General features: G+C 44.2%; 1 protein-coding gene and 1 long non-coding RNA gene across 3 annotated transcripts in view; one reads left to right on the plus strand and one right to left on the minus strand.

The window, feature by feature from the left end:
• The window catches only part of MARK1 (microtubule affinity regulating kinase 1), a 126,354-nt gene that overhangs the window by 22,905 nt on the left and 86,995 nt on the right, over positions 1-16,454 (plus strand). For both annotated transcript variants that reach the window (XM_079763704.1, XM_079763703.1), the window contains exon 3: positions 8,318-8,369. In XM_079763704.1, coding sequence (XP_079619830.1) covers positions 8,355-8,369 — 15 coding nt within the window. In that variant the 5' untranslated portion in view covers positions 8,318-8,354. The remainder of the gene's footprint in view (positions 1-8,317; positions 8,370-16,454) is intronic.
• LOC307094675 overlaps positions 1-16,454 on the minus strand; it is a 532,375-nt gene that overhangs the window by 2,711 nt on the left and 513,210 nt on the right. The window lies entirely within an intron of this gene.

The following is a 16,454-nucleotide window of genomic DNA, read 5'->3' on the forward strand; positions in this document are numbered from 1 at the left end:
TCCAACACAGCTCTGTCCTCTGTGGGGCAAAGCAGCGGGACAAAGGAATGGAATTCCACTTTCTCCACTGGGAAAAAGGAAAGCTTGAAACCGTGAGTTTTCCCAGGCTTCTTCTGGGACGCCAAGGAAGACTCAGTTGCATAATCTCACAAAAATGCAAGCTGTAACCTACGCCTCCATAAACTCTCATAATATAGAGTCAAGGGATTAGGGAAGCCCAGAAACATATGCATGATTTCCTGACCTGAGCACAGTGAAAGACCTTGATTGCAAAACCTAAGTGCCTCCAGACCAAAGAACTACAGAAATGCAATTCACCATGGACGGTCCTAATGCCACAGGAGGTTCTTTCATAATAGCGATGGGGGAGAAACAGAGACACACGTGAGTGTGTCTTCCGTTGCACTGTAAACTCAGAAAGCCCATATTGGAAACTGCCCATTCATTCCTTCAGTAGAGATTGTATCTAAAGGCAAAGATAGCTTTTAGACATTTCTATTTTAATAGATTTGCTTCTCTGAGGCCCAAAGCCAAAATATTTTTTTATTGATTTCAGAGAGGAAGAAGGAAAGAGAAACATCAGTGATGAGAGAGAATTATTGATTGGCTGCCTCCTGCACGTCCCACATTGGGGATCGAGTCTGCAATCCAGGCATGTGCCCTGACTGGGAATTGAACCATGACCTCCTGGTTCATAAGTTGATGCTCAACCACTGAGCCACGCCGGCTGGGCCAAGGCCAAATTCTTGATAGTTCTGTATTTGGGTTTAAAATGTGTTATTTGTTTGTGATAAGAGCTGTCTGGCTTTGGGACCCTTAGCCAACTGCCCTGATGACCTCAGGGACAGTGGTGACCCAGTCTTGACCGACATGAAGGAGAGGGATGCCTGGGCTGGCAACTCCAGAAGGAGGGTTACCGAGGGAGCAGGGTTCTCCTATTAAACGAAACAGCTGTTTATTAGTCACCCATTTGTGCCTTATGCTATGTCAGAGCTGTACACTGAGAAGGCAAAGATAAGTATGACACAGCTCCTGCCCTTAAGAACGTCACAATCTGCCAAAACCGGTTTGGCTCAGTGGATAGAGCGTCGGTCTGCGGACTGAAAGGTCCCAGGTTCGATTCCGGTCAAGGGCATGTACATTGGTTGCGGGCACATCCCCGGTGGGAGGTGTGAAGGAGGCAGCTGGTCGATGTTTCTCTCTCATCGATGTTTCTAGCTCTCTATCCCTCTTCCTTCCTCTCTGTAAAAAATCAATTAAAAAAAAAAAAAAAAGAACGTCACAATCTGATGGGGAATAGACATAAAAATTAATGTAATAAAACAAGTGCTAATTTATTAATATGAACACTATTTTCATATGCAGACCTCAGGAGTAGGGGAAGGCCTTAAAAATTCTTCAGCAAGAACCAGGGTCCAAAAGAATTTACCTGGACTTATTACAGGGATCTTTTTCTCTTGATCTCTAAGTCAGTGGTGTCCACAGTAAGTGTGGGAACTCTAGGAACTACAGAAAATAATCATGCAGGTGCATTCATGAAATATTATAGTGTATTCTTTAGAATATTTTTGCATATTTTTAAATATGATATCATGGTTTATAGTAAATGCTGACCATTTATAAAAATAATGTACACATTGGAAAGGAGGTATATGCTCAGAAAAAAACTTGATGTGAGAGGATGAACAAGTTTAAAAATTATTGGGCTCGGTTGTCCGTCTCCAAGGCCCCAGATGGCTTCCTCAGGCTTTTGGGCAGTTTGGCTCTGTCTTAGTGACTGTCTTCCATTGCCTCTGCTCAGCTAAGAGAGGACCCTCTAACTACCTGCATCCTTTGTCCTTTGAAAGCTGCCTGTAGTTATTGGAGTTTCCCCCCTTTATGTCATCAATGGAGGAGGAGGTGGCCACCCAAATAGTTGAAGCGACTTGTCTGACATTATAGGATTAGTATTAGCATTGTGCTTTCTGGCAGAAACAAAACAGAACAGCCCCGATAATGGCTGAAGTGTTGTACCAATAAGAAACTGGCCAAAGTCTTAAGCAGAAAAGCAAAAATCACAAAACCTGTTGCTACAAGAACTATAAAAGCCATGGGCTGAGTGAGACAGGGTGAGTGAATCAGCATAACTATGTTGTAGTCCTACAGACCTCAGTTAAAATCCCAACTTTCACTTAGTACCTGTGAGGTTGAAGCAATTACTGAATGCCTTGTAAGTATATCAATTGCTGTTCTTGGGTTGCAAGGAATAGGAACCAGCTCTGGCTAACATAAGCACTCTTAAAAGGAATGTGTTGGAAGGAAATGGGGTCATTCCCGGAATCAAAGGAATAGCTGAAACTGAGGCTTTGAGAAGGACAGGATCCAGGGCAGGTCCAAGGATCTTGGCAGGGATGTTAAACATCTTGGATCTTTAGGTTACTCAGCTCTGACAACTCCACTTTAACTGCTTTTGATTCTGAATATTTCTCTACTCAGAGTTCAAATTCCCAGAATAGAGTCTAATTGGCTTAACTTGGTCACATGTCTATCTCTGTGGTTCTGTGATTGGACAGAGTTGGGATTTTAATCCCCAGTATTTACAGAATGAAGGGCAGGCTGGTACTCAAAGGAAGGAGAGCTGGGCAGGCAAAAACAAGTCATGTCTACTACATTAATCTTCAATTACCTCATCTGGAAAATGGGGGATAAAAATACAGATCTCATGTGGTGATTTTGAAAATTAATTGAACGAGATAATGTTTGCAAAGTTGTTAATATGAGGCCTAGCACTTAGTGTTTAGTACAGGTAGCCACCATTATTATGAACTAGAAGCCCGGTGCACGAAATTCGTGCACGGCGGGGGGTTGTCCCTCAGCCCAGCCTGTACCCTCTCCAATCTGGGACTCCTGGAGGGATGTCCGACTGCCCGTTTAGGCCCTAGGATCGGGCCTAAACGGGCAGTCGGACATCCCTCTCACAATCCAGGACTGCTGGCTCCCAACTGCTTGCCTGCCTGCCTTCCTGATTGCCCCTAACCGCTTCTGCCTGCCAGCCTGACCACCCCCTAACCACTCCGCTGCCAGCCTGGTTGATGCTTAACTGCTCCCCTGCCAGCCTGTTTGCCCCCAACTTCCCTCCTCTGCCGGCCTGGTCACCCCTAACTGCCCTCTCCTGCAGGGTTGATCACCTCCAACTGCCCTCCCTTGCAAGCCTGGTCCCTCTCAACTGCCCTCCCTTGCAGGCCGGGTGCCTCCCAACTGCCCTCTCCTGCTGGCCTTCTTGTGGTGGCCATCTTGTGTCCACATGGGGGCAGGACCTTTGACCTCATGGGGGCAGCTATATTGTGTGTTGCAGTGATGACCAATCTGTATATTACTCTTTTATTAGATAGGATATAGGCCTGGTGCACGGGTGGGGGCCAGCTGGTTTGCCCTGAAGGGTGTCCCGGATCAGGGTGGGATTCCCTTGGGGCGTGGAGCGGCCTGAGCAAGGGGCCTGTGGTGGTTTGCAGGCCGGCCACGCCCCCTGGCAACCCAAGGGGAGGCCCTGGTATCTGGAATTTATTTTCCTTCTACAATTGAAACTTTGTAGCCTGGAGCAGAGCCAAGTCTGCTGCTCCCTCCGGGGCGGCAGCCATCTCTGTGGCAGTTAATTCACCTTCTACAATTGAAACTTTGTAGCCTTAAGCGGGTGAGCCCGGCCAGGGTGTGTGGAAAGCTTTGCTTCCCCTGTTGCCGCCGGCAACCCTGGCCTGCTCTCTCAAGCTCCATTCTGCCGCCATTTGTTTGAATTTGTTTACCTTCTATAATTGAAACTTTGTAGCTTGAGTGGAGGCTTAGGCCTGCAATGGCTATGGAAAGCTTGGCTTGCTCTGTTACCTGGGAAACCTTGCTCATTGTGGCTGTAGCCATCTTGGATTGGGGTTAATTTGCATACTCGCCCTGATTGGCTGATGGGTGTGGCTTGGCTGGTGGGCGTGGCTTATGTAGCGGAGTGATGGTTAATTTGCATATTACCATTTTATTAGAGAGGATTACCGGAAATTATTAAAAGGTCAGTCTCTCCCTCTTATACAATGTTTGTAGAAGTGGCTTTAACTATGGAACTCTCATAGAGGGATCTGTTTGATTGAATGCTAATGATGCAATAAATATTTGGATTGGAATGGGATAATACAGTGAGAAATTTTGGTTACTTTTATCCCTGCTTTGTGCATGGAATCCCACTCCTTTTCATATTTCATTATTTCTAAACTCTGTGGTTCCAAGTGCAGATTTGCAAAAAATAAATAAAACACCCTCTCCCCGCTTGCTCTTTTCATAGATCTTGAGGGTTCTGTCCTTGGTTTCCATGAACTCTCCAAGGACATGCTAGGTTTGGGAAGGAGGGAGTAATCTGACCTTTGAGGCTAAACTACTCATAGGAAGTGTCAACACGACACTGAAGAGCTAGTCAGTTTTGTTTTAAAACAAAAGCAGTCAAACCCCCATAGACAGAATTTGAGATAACTAGTGGAATTTTTTAGTCAGTGGGCAGAATTAAATGCATATTTAAGCATCACGTCAATATAACCTCAGATTTGCCATTAATTTGTTCCATGGTTGATAAACAATCTCCAGTTGAATGACTGTTATTGGCTAAGTGACCCACGTCCCCGTAGTCGGTCATGGTTTGTGAGGGATAATGAGAATGGGTGGTGAGGGATCAGCTTGTGAGCACGGAGTCAGGGCAGGTGGGATGTTTTCTGGCCCCACCTCTGCTCTCAGCCACGTTTTGATCGCTCTGGCAGAGTGCTAATCTCTGCCCCGGGACAAGTTATCCCAGGACAGAAAGTCTTGTGAGAAAGAGCCTTGAGATGGGAGCACTGAAAGGGCTTGTTCAAGTTCAAGATGACCAGGAAAATACCCCGAGAAGGTCCCAGCCAGCCTGTGTCAGCTGCAAAATAAACAGATGGCTCTTGCATGCAAATGGGAGCCATGCTTATATGCGGGTGGATAAGTCTTGCTGCTGACACAGCAAAGTGGGAGCTGGGAAATCCAAGCAACAGGCTCACTTAAAAATCCTTATTTTTATTGAGTTTATTGGGGTGACATTGGATCATAAAATTATATAGGTTTCTGGTGTACAGTTCTATAATACATCATCTGTATATTATATTGTGTGTTCGCCACCCCAAGTCACATCTTCTTCCATCACCATTTCCCCCCCCATACCACCCACCCCCTTTTCCCTTTGGTAATCACCATACTGTTGTCTGTGTCTATGAGTAGTTGTTGTTTTGCTTAATCCTTTTACCTTCATCACCCAGCCCCCAACCCTCCTCCCCTCTGACAGCTGTCAGTCTGTTTTCTGTATGTATGGGTCTGAGCAACAGGCTCATTTTTGTCCAGCTGAGCTGAGTCATTCAGAAAGGTCAGAGCAGAGCTTCAGCAAAACAGGTCTGTCTTTGATCCGGGGAGTTTCTCCGAGCTGGATTTTGCAATCCCTTTCTCCCTCCAGCGGGTCATTGCCTTGAACAATCTCTGTCTCCCCTTCCCCCACCCCCACCCCCACTTCACCAGCTCACCCTGTCCTTCAAAACAGACAAACAATATTCCACATAGACATCTGGGGGAGATTCCAGGCAGTTCTGTCCCTCCTCCTCTTATGCTCTTAAAAATAAAACACACTTTCATTAGACATTCGTACACTAAAGATAGCTCATTTTGGGCATGAAGTAAATGACAATGAATTGGTGTCTTCCTGTCTGAAAATTAGGCAGTGGTTCATACTCTTTCAGGCTATTCAGTCCTTGGAAAAGACAGCAGATGAAGAGTTTAATAAATGGTAAATTTAGTAGATGAGTAAGCCACAGTTTTATCCAACTTGTAAGTCAAAATAAATTTACTATATACATACATCCACATACTCGCACGTATGTTTGTTCAGTAGATAAAATGCTTATAAGGGGCTCTTTAAATAGCAAGGTCCCTGAGTACATTTAAAATATGATTTGAATTACCACATGTGACTTGAACACAACCTTTGGGGAATGCATTCTTTGCTTAAATTGTGGCAAATGTGCAAAGACAGTGTTTAAATGTTATCAAAATCCTTGGCTGAAGAGTAGTCAGCAACATATATCTTTGGTTTACAAGAGGCAAAATGTGTTTCTAAAAGAAAAAAAAAATGTTTCCCCAAACTTTCCCTTGGCCTGTCTGTCCTGGATCCTCATAATTTGGCCCAAACCTTATCTTTCCAATCTCTGTTCTCATCAGACCCCTACACAATTCTTTTATTTCTGTTTCTTACAAAACACATGACTAAACATTGCAAAGTACACAAGACATCTATGAAAACCATGAGGTCCAAGACTGAACCTTAGGACGCTCTGTGGTCCTCAGGCTCCGGGGTTGAAAGAACCGCAGAGATTGGGGTTCCCGGTGGAAGATCATCCTTTCTTCTCCCCACTCCCCACGCCCTTTATACCCCCACTTCTGTAGAACACAGTGGCAGTACCACCAGTAAGGGAAGAACCTGGCCTGATGCTGAGAAAACAGGTCCTGTTTTAAAAGACATTTTAACCAAGTGGATCTCAGGGGTCACTGGCTTGAGTTCTATGTTAGGGTCAGAGCGCCACAGGCTCAGCTTTCCTCAGCAGCTAAAGTCTGCTTTGCTGACCAAGACTGGTCTGCCTAGTCTTCAACTTGGGACCCAGATGGCACTTCTCTGCCTTTCAGGCTATCTTGGCTATCAAAGCTTGAGTTCTCCCTTTGACCATAATGCAAATGAATCCTCTCTCTCCTACCTCACTTTTATAAAAAAAAAAATGTATTGATTTCAGAGAGGAAGGGAGAAGGAGAGAGAGAGAAACATCAATGATGAGAGAATCATTGGTTGGCTGCCTCCTGGGCGCCCCCTACTGGGAATCGAGCCCGCAACGCAACCCTGGCATGTGCCCTTGACCAGAATCGAACCTGGGACCCTTCAGTCCACAGGCCATCACTCTATCCACTGAGCCAAACCAGCATGGGCTCCAACCTCACTTTTGTCTCTGTCCCGGGGCAAGGAGATGCCAGTTGAAATGAACTCTGCCCTACTGCCCTAACCCTCATGCCCTTGTTCAAAAGCCAGACGTCCATCCTTCTGTACCATGGCCTAACTGTACCTGTGTCACAGCTTCTAGCACAGTGTTCTGCACAGAAGAGAGGGAATAGCTGAGTAAATTTCTATTTGAGTGGGAAAACAACATGTAAAAAAAGTATTTGTATTGTGGGGCAAAGAAACTTTCCTCTACCCTTCAAGTTTCTTTTGGCTGGTCTAATAAATCTACATAAGACAGATGAACAAGAGACAATAATCAAATTTAATTGCATATGTACGTATGGGAACCCCACATACAAGAGAGGTGCAGGGGTAGAAAGTTAAAATGAGGTGTATAAGGCATTCTGAGCTCAGGATGAGGTAAAGTGCCCTGGGGCTTCAGAGGAGAGGAGGGTCACTTTAGGACAGTAAGAGCAGATGTCCGGCAATTAGAAGTTCCCCTGCCCTAGAGACAGATGGGTCACAAGGTTTGTCTCTAATAATCTCTTGTGGGCAAGGCCCTTAATTTAAATTCTTCTAGGTAGTTAAGGCAGGGAAGTTTCTCTTGAGCCCTCAGGGTCTTGGTTGCCTTTAGCTCCAAACATTTTGCATACCACAGAGGTACATCTTAGGGTGACTTGCTCGGAGCCCTTACAGTATGATAAGCTGAATTTTTGTGTTTCAATTCAAATGTGTGAAAACCACACAGAGCAGTTGGTGTTCAGTGCTCCTTCTTCCACAGGCATCTCTAGGAGGAGAGACAACTTTTGATCATCACTCTGACCCCTCCCTACCAGGGTGTTCAGATCGGCAAAGTGAGCAGGTATGAGATTAGGGTCAGGATCCTGGGGTGTGAGTCAAACTTTCTATAGGAGCTTTGTAACCTGGGTCAACTTACCTTCCGTGAACCCCATTTCCTTCATTTGCTTGTGATGATGAGGTTTTTAGGATAAAAGGAGATATTTATGTGAACTTAGGACATTGTCACATATTATATGGGCGCTTTTTTTCTTCTTCTGGTAATATATAATCACAAAGAGCTTAACCTGTGAAGATCTCAAGGGTCAACTGGTGTAGCTACTTATGTCACGTCGAGACTAAAACCTACACTGGGTAATGACATGTGTATTTAAAAGGTTTCCAGAGATGAAATATTCACAAACAGCTTTGGTGATATGTTCAGAGTACTCAGAAAGAAATTACAAGCCCAAAATGGAGTCATTTGCTCCCATGACAGTAAACCAAGACTTAATTATGGTTTCAATTTTTTCTCAGGAATGTGACCTTTAAACAGTCGATCTGAAACGTCCAGATGAGCAGCAGTGAGGTAAGCTGCAGGATAAAGCTCCTGCTTTCTTCCTGTCCCCCTACCCCCACCCCCTTCCCAAGGATGGCCTGGCCTGACGCAACTCTTCCCTTTTCTCTTGCTGATACCTTCTTGTCCCATCCTCCTTCTGCCTCCAAAAACCTCCCTTTCTGGGAGTGCGCTTGTAGATTCTAGATGGATCCCTGCATAAAGCCAATTAGATCTTAAAATTTACTCCATGGAATTTTGTTTTTAACAGAAGATTTAATGACTTGGATCCTGGAGAGGCTTTGCATGTAACATTGTTTGTGCTGCCTTTAGGTCTTATGGCATCTATTCTCTAGCATATATTTATATAGCACCTAAAATAACTACCAACTAACTCCTGATGTAAATGAGCCCCTCTCTCTTCTGGCTACAGGGTGTGTCTCTAGCTATCCTTTTGGAGGAGTCAGGGTAGTGAGAGATGACAGGCAATGAATGATTACTTCTTGTCCTGTGGTCCACAATGGGGGTTGTACCCCTGGGACAGTGACAGAAAACATTGTCCCTCTTGACTTTCCCTGTAGTAACCCCACACTGGGCTTAATAAGGCATGAGACATTTTAATGAAGTGCTTCTGGTGATCGTTCCAAAGCTGCATAGAGTTGTGATATTGTGATTTATAATAAGAAATACATATTTGGTCTTCGTCCCCATTGCTGGCACAGACTCCAAAACTCTTGGGATTTCCTAAGTGATGAAAGCCATAAAAAACTCATGTCTTTTGTTATGTGAAGGAGGTGGTTTGGGGACTACGCCTAAGATAGGGGCCGGTTGGGAGAAGAACCAGTTCTGTGACTAGAGAGTGGAACTTTCAGTCCCATCCCCTGACGTTTGGGGAGGGAGAATTGAATCAGTCAGCAGTGGCCAATGAGTGATTCAATCATGCCTATGTAAGGAGCCTCCTTAAAACTTACAGGGTGGGATTTGGAGAGAATGACATGCCTGGAGAGGGCATGGAAGCTCTGTGCCCTTTTTCCATACCTTGTCTGTGCATGTCTTCCATAAGTGACATGTTTCTCTGAGTTCTATGGGCCACTCTAGCAAATTAGTTAACCTAAGGTTATGGGAACCTCTGATCTATAGCTGGTCGGAAACCTAGCTAACAGCCTGGACTTGCATTTGGAATCTGAAAATGTGGGGCCGAGCCCTTAACCTGTGGGATCTGATGCTATCTCCAGGTAGATAGTGTCAGAATTGTGTTGAATTGCAGGACTCCAAGCTGGTATCCCACCTCAACACACACATGTTGTAATTGGTGACCAGAACTTTTAGGATGGAGGAAGAATTGGCATTATCCCCAGGTTATTTCCATGAGCCCTCTTGGATCACACAAGGGTCAAGGTCTCACTGCCTAGACCTGCTAGAAGGCTTACCTTGATGTTTCCCAGGCAATATGAGGGTGCTTTGCAGACTTCTTTTCACTCCTGACCACTTCCAGTGCCCTCACCTATCCTCAGAATGCCCTTTCTATGGGAATATCAAATTCGAAGTCCACTCTCATGTGTTATAAGTTCCATAGCCTTCATCACTAAATATCAAGAGTGGGGGTAGGGGTGGCATAGGGGACCAGAACTACGCAGTTGGGTCCATGGTTAGAGTGAGTAAGGGGTAGAAATGGTATTCCAATCCATGCCTGACTAACTCCAGTAGTTTTTCTATTATTCTGACTGTGGTTGGCACTTTCTAAGTATGGTTGATTTGTCTGGTTTTCAAAAGAACCTTTAGGTCCTTGATGTTGGAAATACCTTCGTAGTTATGTGTTGTTACGTTTGAACAATCTCAGCTGTCTATAGTAAAGAGAATATGGGTTTTCTCAGTTAAAGTTTACCCTAACTGAAATGGTGTTTTAAAAAAGCCCTAATTTCTGATTTGCTAAGTGAATTGAATGCTTCAAATGGGGCCAAATTGATAGCCTGCAGGATAAATTCTGCTATTTATGCAAGAAATGGATACAGTGGCCATCCGCTTCAACCCTCACCTTGAAGGTTCTTTCCTATAGATCATCTTAGTCTATCTTGGTTGCTCTGAGCTCTGTTGCCATAGGTGGTGGGCCCATGTTTAGAACTGTGCTAGGAGCCTTTAGAACTGTATTTCCCAAACCTGCTTGTATATCAAAATCACTGGGGGACTTAAAGTAGGCAGATTCCTGGGCGTCCCCAAACTTCCTGAATTTGAACTTGACCAGGAATCTGTGTATTTTCTAAATTCTGCCCCAGGTTTGGGAACCATTGCGTTGGGGAAAGTTCTGTCCTCTGTGGATGATTGTTAATTTTGCTCTTGCACCATTGCTTGCGTATTTACCCCCTTCCACCTTCACACACTTACTATGAAGCAAGTGTCTTCCCTGTGTCAGGAAAACTGGAGGAAATGTCAGGCTTTGTCAACCGAAGTCAATATTTACTTGAGAGGCCTTTTGGCACGTCTGTGTTACTAGCAAATGTCTGTCCAAACTGCTCGGAAAACAAAATCTTAATCAAAAGGCTATATTTAAGTACCGCCTCGAGTTCTAAGCTGCATTCTCATTTTTGTTAACATATTTTCCTCATTACTTCTTCTCAGTGTGCTTCAACACTTGTTTATTTATTTCTCAAGATTTGTTCCTAGAGCCTGGAAGGCACACAAACTGAAGCATGGTTAGAAACAGATTGGGGGAAAATCTCCACCCTTTTGATAGAGACTAACATAATACACATTTTGGCAGTTGTTTAAGAGAAATATTGTTACAGTACAATAACCTTGTAGTGATTAAATGGAATTGGCAATGTTGCAAATCTATGGGGAGTCCAGGCAAGAAGGAAGATGTAGAATAAGTGGCTGAAATTCTTCTGCAGGTGTTGCGGGGGAGGAAAGGGAGGATGGAGAGAGAAGAATGTGCATATGAACTTGATTTTGGATGTTCCTAGCATTATGTCTTTTATTATTGCCTTATGTTTTTATTAAGAATATATAACCTGTGTGTTTGAGAGTCCTATTGTTATGTCATATAGGTGTTGACACTAGCCAGGGTCAGAAATCTGGGAAAATGCACTCTAAAGAATAGTCACATGTTTCTCCATAGTAAGGACTCGTAACATGTCAGATAAAGAGATTTAATAGCTGGAAATTGCATTGGTAGACCTGAGTTCTAGAATATGCCTTTAGGTTTCATAGCCATTCAGAGAAGTCTTACCCTGATATTGATTGTTGGACTTTTTTTTTTTTTTAAGGAATGCTCTTGACCCCAGTGAGGTCCATTTCCTGTTGTTTTGGCTCCTCTCACATGTTGATTTTCTGTGGGGGACCATCACCAGTGTGACACTGGCTTAGCAGTTGGGTAATGGGCAGCAAGGAAGCTGACATCTAAGGCTGAAAAGGGGGCAACCCATGTTGTACAGTGGTGAAACATTTGGGAAAACTGTCACCTCCCTTAATTTAAGAGGCAATTTTTGGTCCAGGGAGCTAGTTGGAAAATAGCAAAGTGTTAGTGAAAGTGTAGCTTTTATTGGCTACCTTTAACAAGGTGTGACAAACAAACAAAACTCAGGAATCACCTGACCTGTTTACAAGATATAATGTAAGGGAATAGAAGGAGTCCAGGAATTGGGAACATCAGATTTGAGAAAACTACCAGCTTCTCCATCCCAAAAGGTAAGATTTTGAAAAAAATCTTGATTGGCAAAGACCTAGTAATACTCCTCAATTGAACAAAATAACTTGGCCCTTTGACAAAAATCAGATTAGGTGTGTGTCCTTTCTTCATATTGTTTTAGACAACTTCAAGGTGGCCACCATCAAGAAGAGAGGGGGAGTGGGGAGAGAGGGAGGGAGAGAGAGACAAGAGAAGGAGAATGATGGATGATAGAGACAAAAAAGGAAAGAAATAAATTGGGTTTGAGGATTATATCTGGGAAAGAACTTTGGGTGTGGCTATTGGTTCATGGAACTGATTGGTGGCGAGTACACCGGGAGCCTGTGAAGAGTTTGAGAGGATTATATTGCCAGAGAAATCATGAGCCTGGATTTTCCAAGGTGTAAAATAACCCCTGGGCTTCCAAATGTGCTTCAGCAGGAAGTGGACTCCTGTGAAACCTCCAAGGGAGACTTCCCCCCACCCCCTTCACTCCACCACCCCCAGTGCTCCCTTCAGACACAGACAGAAAGATCAGTGACTGGGAAAGACATCCTAAAGGGCAGAGCCAGCAGCCACAGAGAATGAGGAGCGAAGGAGTTCTCCCCAGAGAACAAAATTAGAGCCCATGGAAGTTCTTCTCCAACCTCAAGGAAAGGAGCCTTCTTAATACCTGTCTCGTTGTGGGCAAATGTGTGTGTCACTTCTACTTCTTTCTAAATACCAGTATGCTTTCCTTCCCCTAAGCCATCACTGTGTATTGGGTGTGTGTTGGGGAGGGGCATTATACACTGTATTTTTAATCAAAAGCCACAACTCTCTAGATTAGAAAGGGCCACATCTGGACTGAATGCAGAGGGCCGTGCATCCCTTGCAGATCCTAGACGTAAGCTGGGTCCCCAGATTGATTGGATGGGCTTTGGGGGACCGTTGGGTTGTCTCCTGTGGATTGCCTATTAAATAAGTATTTGATGACCAGAATGGGGGGGTCTATGGCAGAGGCTGATTAATTGCTTATCCAACCACTCATTTTTCTCCTGGGCATGTAGTTAGATGACATGTTCTGTCCTACCCTATGGACAACCATGTCACTGAGTTTTGGGTGGATTTTTATGGATGCTGTTCCAGAGCTGGCTCATAAAACCTTCTGCACGATCCTCTCTTTTCCTTCATTTGCCAGTTTGGCTTAGAGGATGCAGCAGAGAACTCTGAGGGGACAATGGGGTCTGGTGGAAGGTGTCTGGATGGAATATCAGTGGGAGGCAGAACCCCCTTCCACCCTGCACTGGACAATGACATGAAGGAGAAATAAATACTGTGTTAAGCCACTGAGATTCTCAAGGCTCATTTTATAACAATTTTCCTACCCTTACAATGGAAATAGATTTAGAGCAATTAAGTCATCTGCCCAAGGTCATGCAACTATCAAGGACTAGAGCAGAAATAAAATTAAAGGATAAGCTCCAAACTTGGGTCTGTAGAAGAATGTGATCAGAAATACTTGGGAACTTTTTCAAAATACAGATTCTTCAGCTCGACTCCAAAAACGCTGCTTCTGTAGTTTTGGGTGGAGAGGGGAGTAGAGGGGCTTGTAAATCAATTTTTACAAGCTCCCTGGGTAATGTTTCCTAAGTGATGCTTAGAAGCACCAAATACAAGCAGTTATTCTAAAACATGTCAGCTGGATTTCTGTGGAGCGATGTCAGATGTGTAGGACGGTCATCTAATTTATTGTCCAATCTGAGACACTTCCGAGAGTGAAAGGGGAGCTATTAATAATTACGCTGGGAAACCAGGCATAAAACGGGACTTTCCCAGGGAAATAGACACGTAAGAGCCCTTCCACATGAGAGCAAAGTCGGGACAGCTGTGTTCTCTGCTAATACAAATTCTGGTTCCCGTTAAGAAATTCTCATTTTTTTCTAGAGAGTACTATCTTCCATCTGTGTAGGTCAAAGGTAGCCTTCAAACTAGGGGCAAAGCTGAATTCTGGACAAAAGTCCTAAGAGGCAACCCCGGATACTCGGACTAACAAAACTCAAGTGTCATGGAGTTGGAGAAGTGACGCCAGGTACCCACAACTGCTCCCACAGACCCAAGAACCACCAAAGGCTTGAAGAGTAAACCCAAGCAGTAGGAAATGGGGGGATAATTCTGATAGAGACCAATAGAAGCCAAGAAAGAGGTAAAGTGTGGAGCCAGGATTCAGGGTGGTGTGCCAGAGGAGCCGTCTTGACTGATTTTCCAAGGAGGCAGGCTCTCCTTTCCAAGGAAGCTGGTACACCTATAGCGTACAGATGATCTCCACTCGAGTGTGAAAAGGAAGCGCCAGAGTTTGTCTCATGTTCTCTCTCGGGACCACACGAAAATAATTATGACGTTCTCAAATAATTTGTCAACATGCCGCCACTTACTAGCTGAGCAACCTAGGATCACCTTAATCTCTCTGAGCCTTAGTTTCTCAACAACATAACAGGGATATACATCTCTCTGCCCACTTCAATAAGGGTGACTGGGTGGATCAAACCAAATATGTAAATAGCAGTGTTTCCTAACAGTAATGATTATTGAGATGAAAGATAGCGTCAGTGTTAACAATATTAACAAAAATGTGTAAAGTATAGAATCAGGTAATAATAAGTTTCCCAAGATATGTGAACATTTTCTTTGTGATTACGTTGATCCTTGAAAGAAGTAAGCTAGTGTTCTTGTTTATGTAAGTGCGTGCGTGCGTGTGTGTGTGTGTGTGTGTATGTGTGTGTGTGTGCATGTGTGCGCGTGCGCCCACACACATGTCCCTTTTACTTCATATATTAGTATTTATTGGGGCTGCTTGGTAAAAATGCAGATTCATCCTAAGTTTACTGAATCTCTGGTGGTAGGTTCCAAAAGTCTGGTGGTAGGTCCCAAGTGATTCTTACGCACCATTTTTTAGATGAACTGCTTTAAGCAGTGGGGCTCTAGGAATAAGCTTCCCTTGGCTTGGAGCTGACTGGTTATCAAATGTTGTTGTTACTTGACCCAGGAGGAGGAATTAGTCAATCTAACAATCTCTCAACACCTCTCCGGAGCTGATGGAGTTCTCTAGTGGGAGAATGCATTGCTGCGCATGAATCTTTTCCGATTCAAAGGCCAATTGTGGGTCATGGCACCTGATTGTTCACAAAGGAATGGGAGGGTAGGAAAGTCTCTTGCCTCCTTTGTGCCAAGAGCAGCCTAAAACCAACCACCTGGATGTTTCCATTAATTTCTCCAGGTCTCACTAGAGCTTACAGAGATATGAGTAAAATTCAGGTCCAGAGAATAACTGTTCTTTAAACAAGGTCTGATTCAAGGAAAAGAGAAGCATTAAAAATGCTTCTCACATCTCTCCCTCTGTTAGATGTCAAGAAGCTTTCATTCATTTTGGGTTAATTTTTACTTCATTCATTTAACCAATATTTATTTCTCGTTTGTTATGTGCTACAGACCCTATTGGACAATAGTGAGCAAGATCCTGAAATGGGGTTTGATCTCTTCAAACATTTAGAGGTAAGGGGAAGGAATTCCCTGTAGCAAGTATCACGAGAAAGAATAATAGACATCTTTAGGTCTTTGGGAAGTGGGAGGTTTGAGTGACAGATAAGCTTGTGGCAGCTGTCAAAGGCAGATCCGGAAGCTGTGAGGTATTAAATAACTTATTGTCGGTTTGAGTTCACAAAAATCATTGCTACGTCTTTGAACTCAAACCACTCTTTGCCCTCTGAGTTTGGAGTTTTCAAATTTAGGCCTGTGGTTTTCAAACTTCAGCATTTACTAGAAGGACCTGCAGAGCGTGTTAAACCACAGACTACTGGACTTGACCTCCAGAGCTTCTAACTCAGCAGGCCTGGGGTGGGACCGAGCATTTGCATTCCTAACAATTTCAAACAAAGGGATGCTGATGCTGCTGGTCTAGGGACCACATTTTGAGAACCACTGCAATGATTAAATGGACAACAGGCAAGTGAGAGCATTGTTGGTGAGAAAAAGAGATGATTCATTAGCGTGCTCACATGGTGTTTCCTCTGAACTCCTATGGCAATTACTGGCTGCACAATACATCTGGCAATTAATCATGTCTTGCCTTTTAACATGTCTTCTCTTTGCCTGAATGCTATTTACATATTTCTGTTGGGTTTATGCGTTAGAACCAGTCAGGAATTGGGGCCAGCAGGGGGACAACCAGTGGGAGAAAGAGGAGAGGGATCCAGGCCCAAAGGGGAGCAGGAAGAGGATAATTAAGCAGACAGAGGATCTGCCTGTGGGAAAGTCGAGTTAGAGCTGGACCTGAGCTACATCTAAAGATGAAGGAGGAAGAGAATCCACATGGTGTCCAAAAGATGCAGTGTGGGAAAGGCAGGCAGACACCGGAAAGTTATAGGGTAACCTCATAGCAGCTAAATGATCCAGCTGCCAAGTGAGAAAAAGGGTGG

This window comes from Cnephaeus nilssonii, assembly GCF_951640355.1.
Source record: "Cnephaeus nilssonii genome assembly, chromosome: 23".
NCBI lineage: Eukaryota > Metazoa > Chordata > Mammalia > Chiroptera > Vespertilionidae > Cnephaeus > Cnephaeus nilssonii.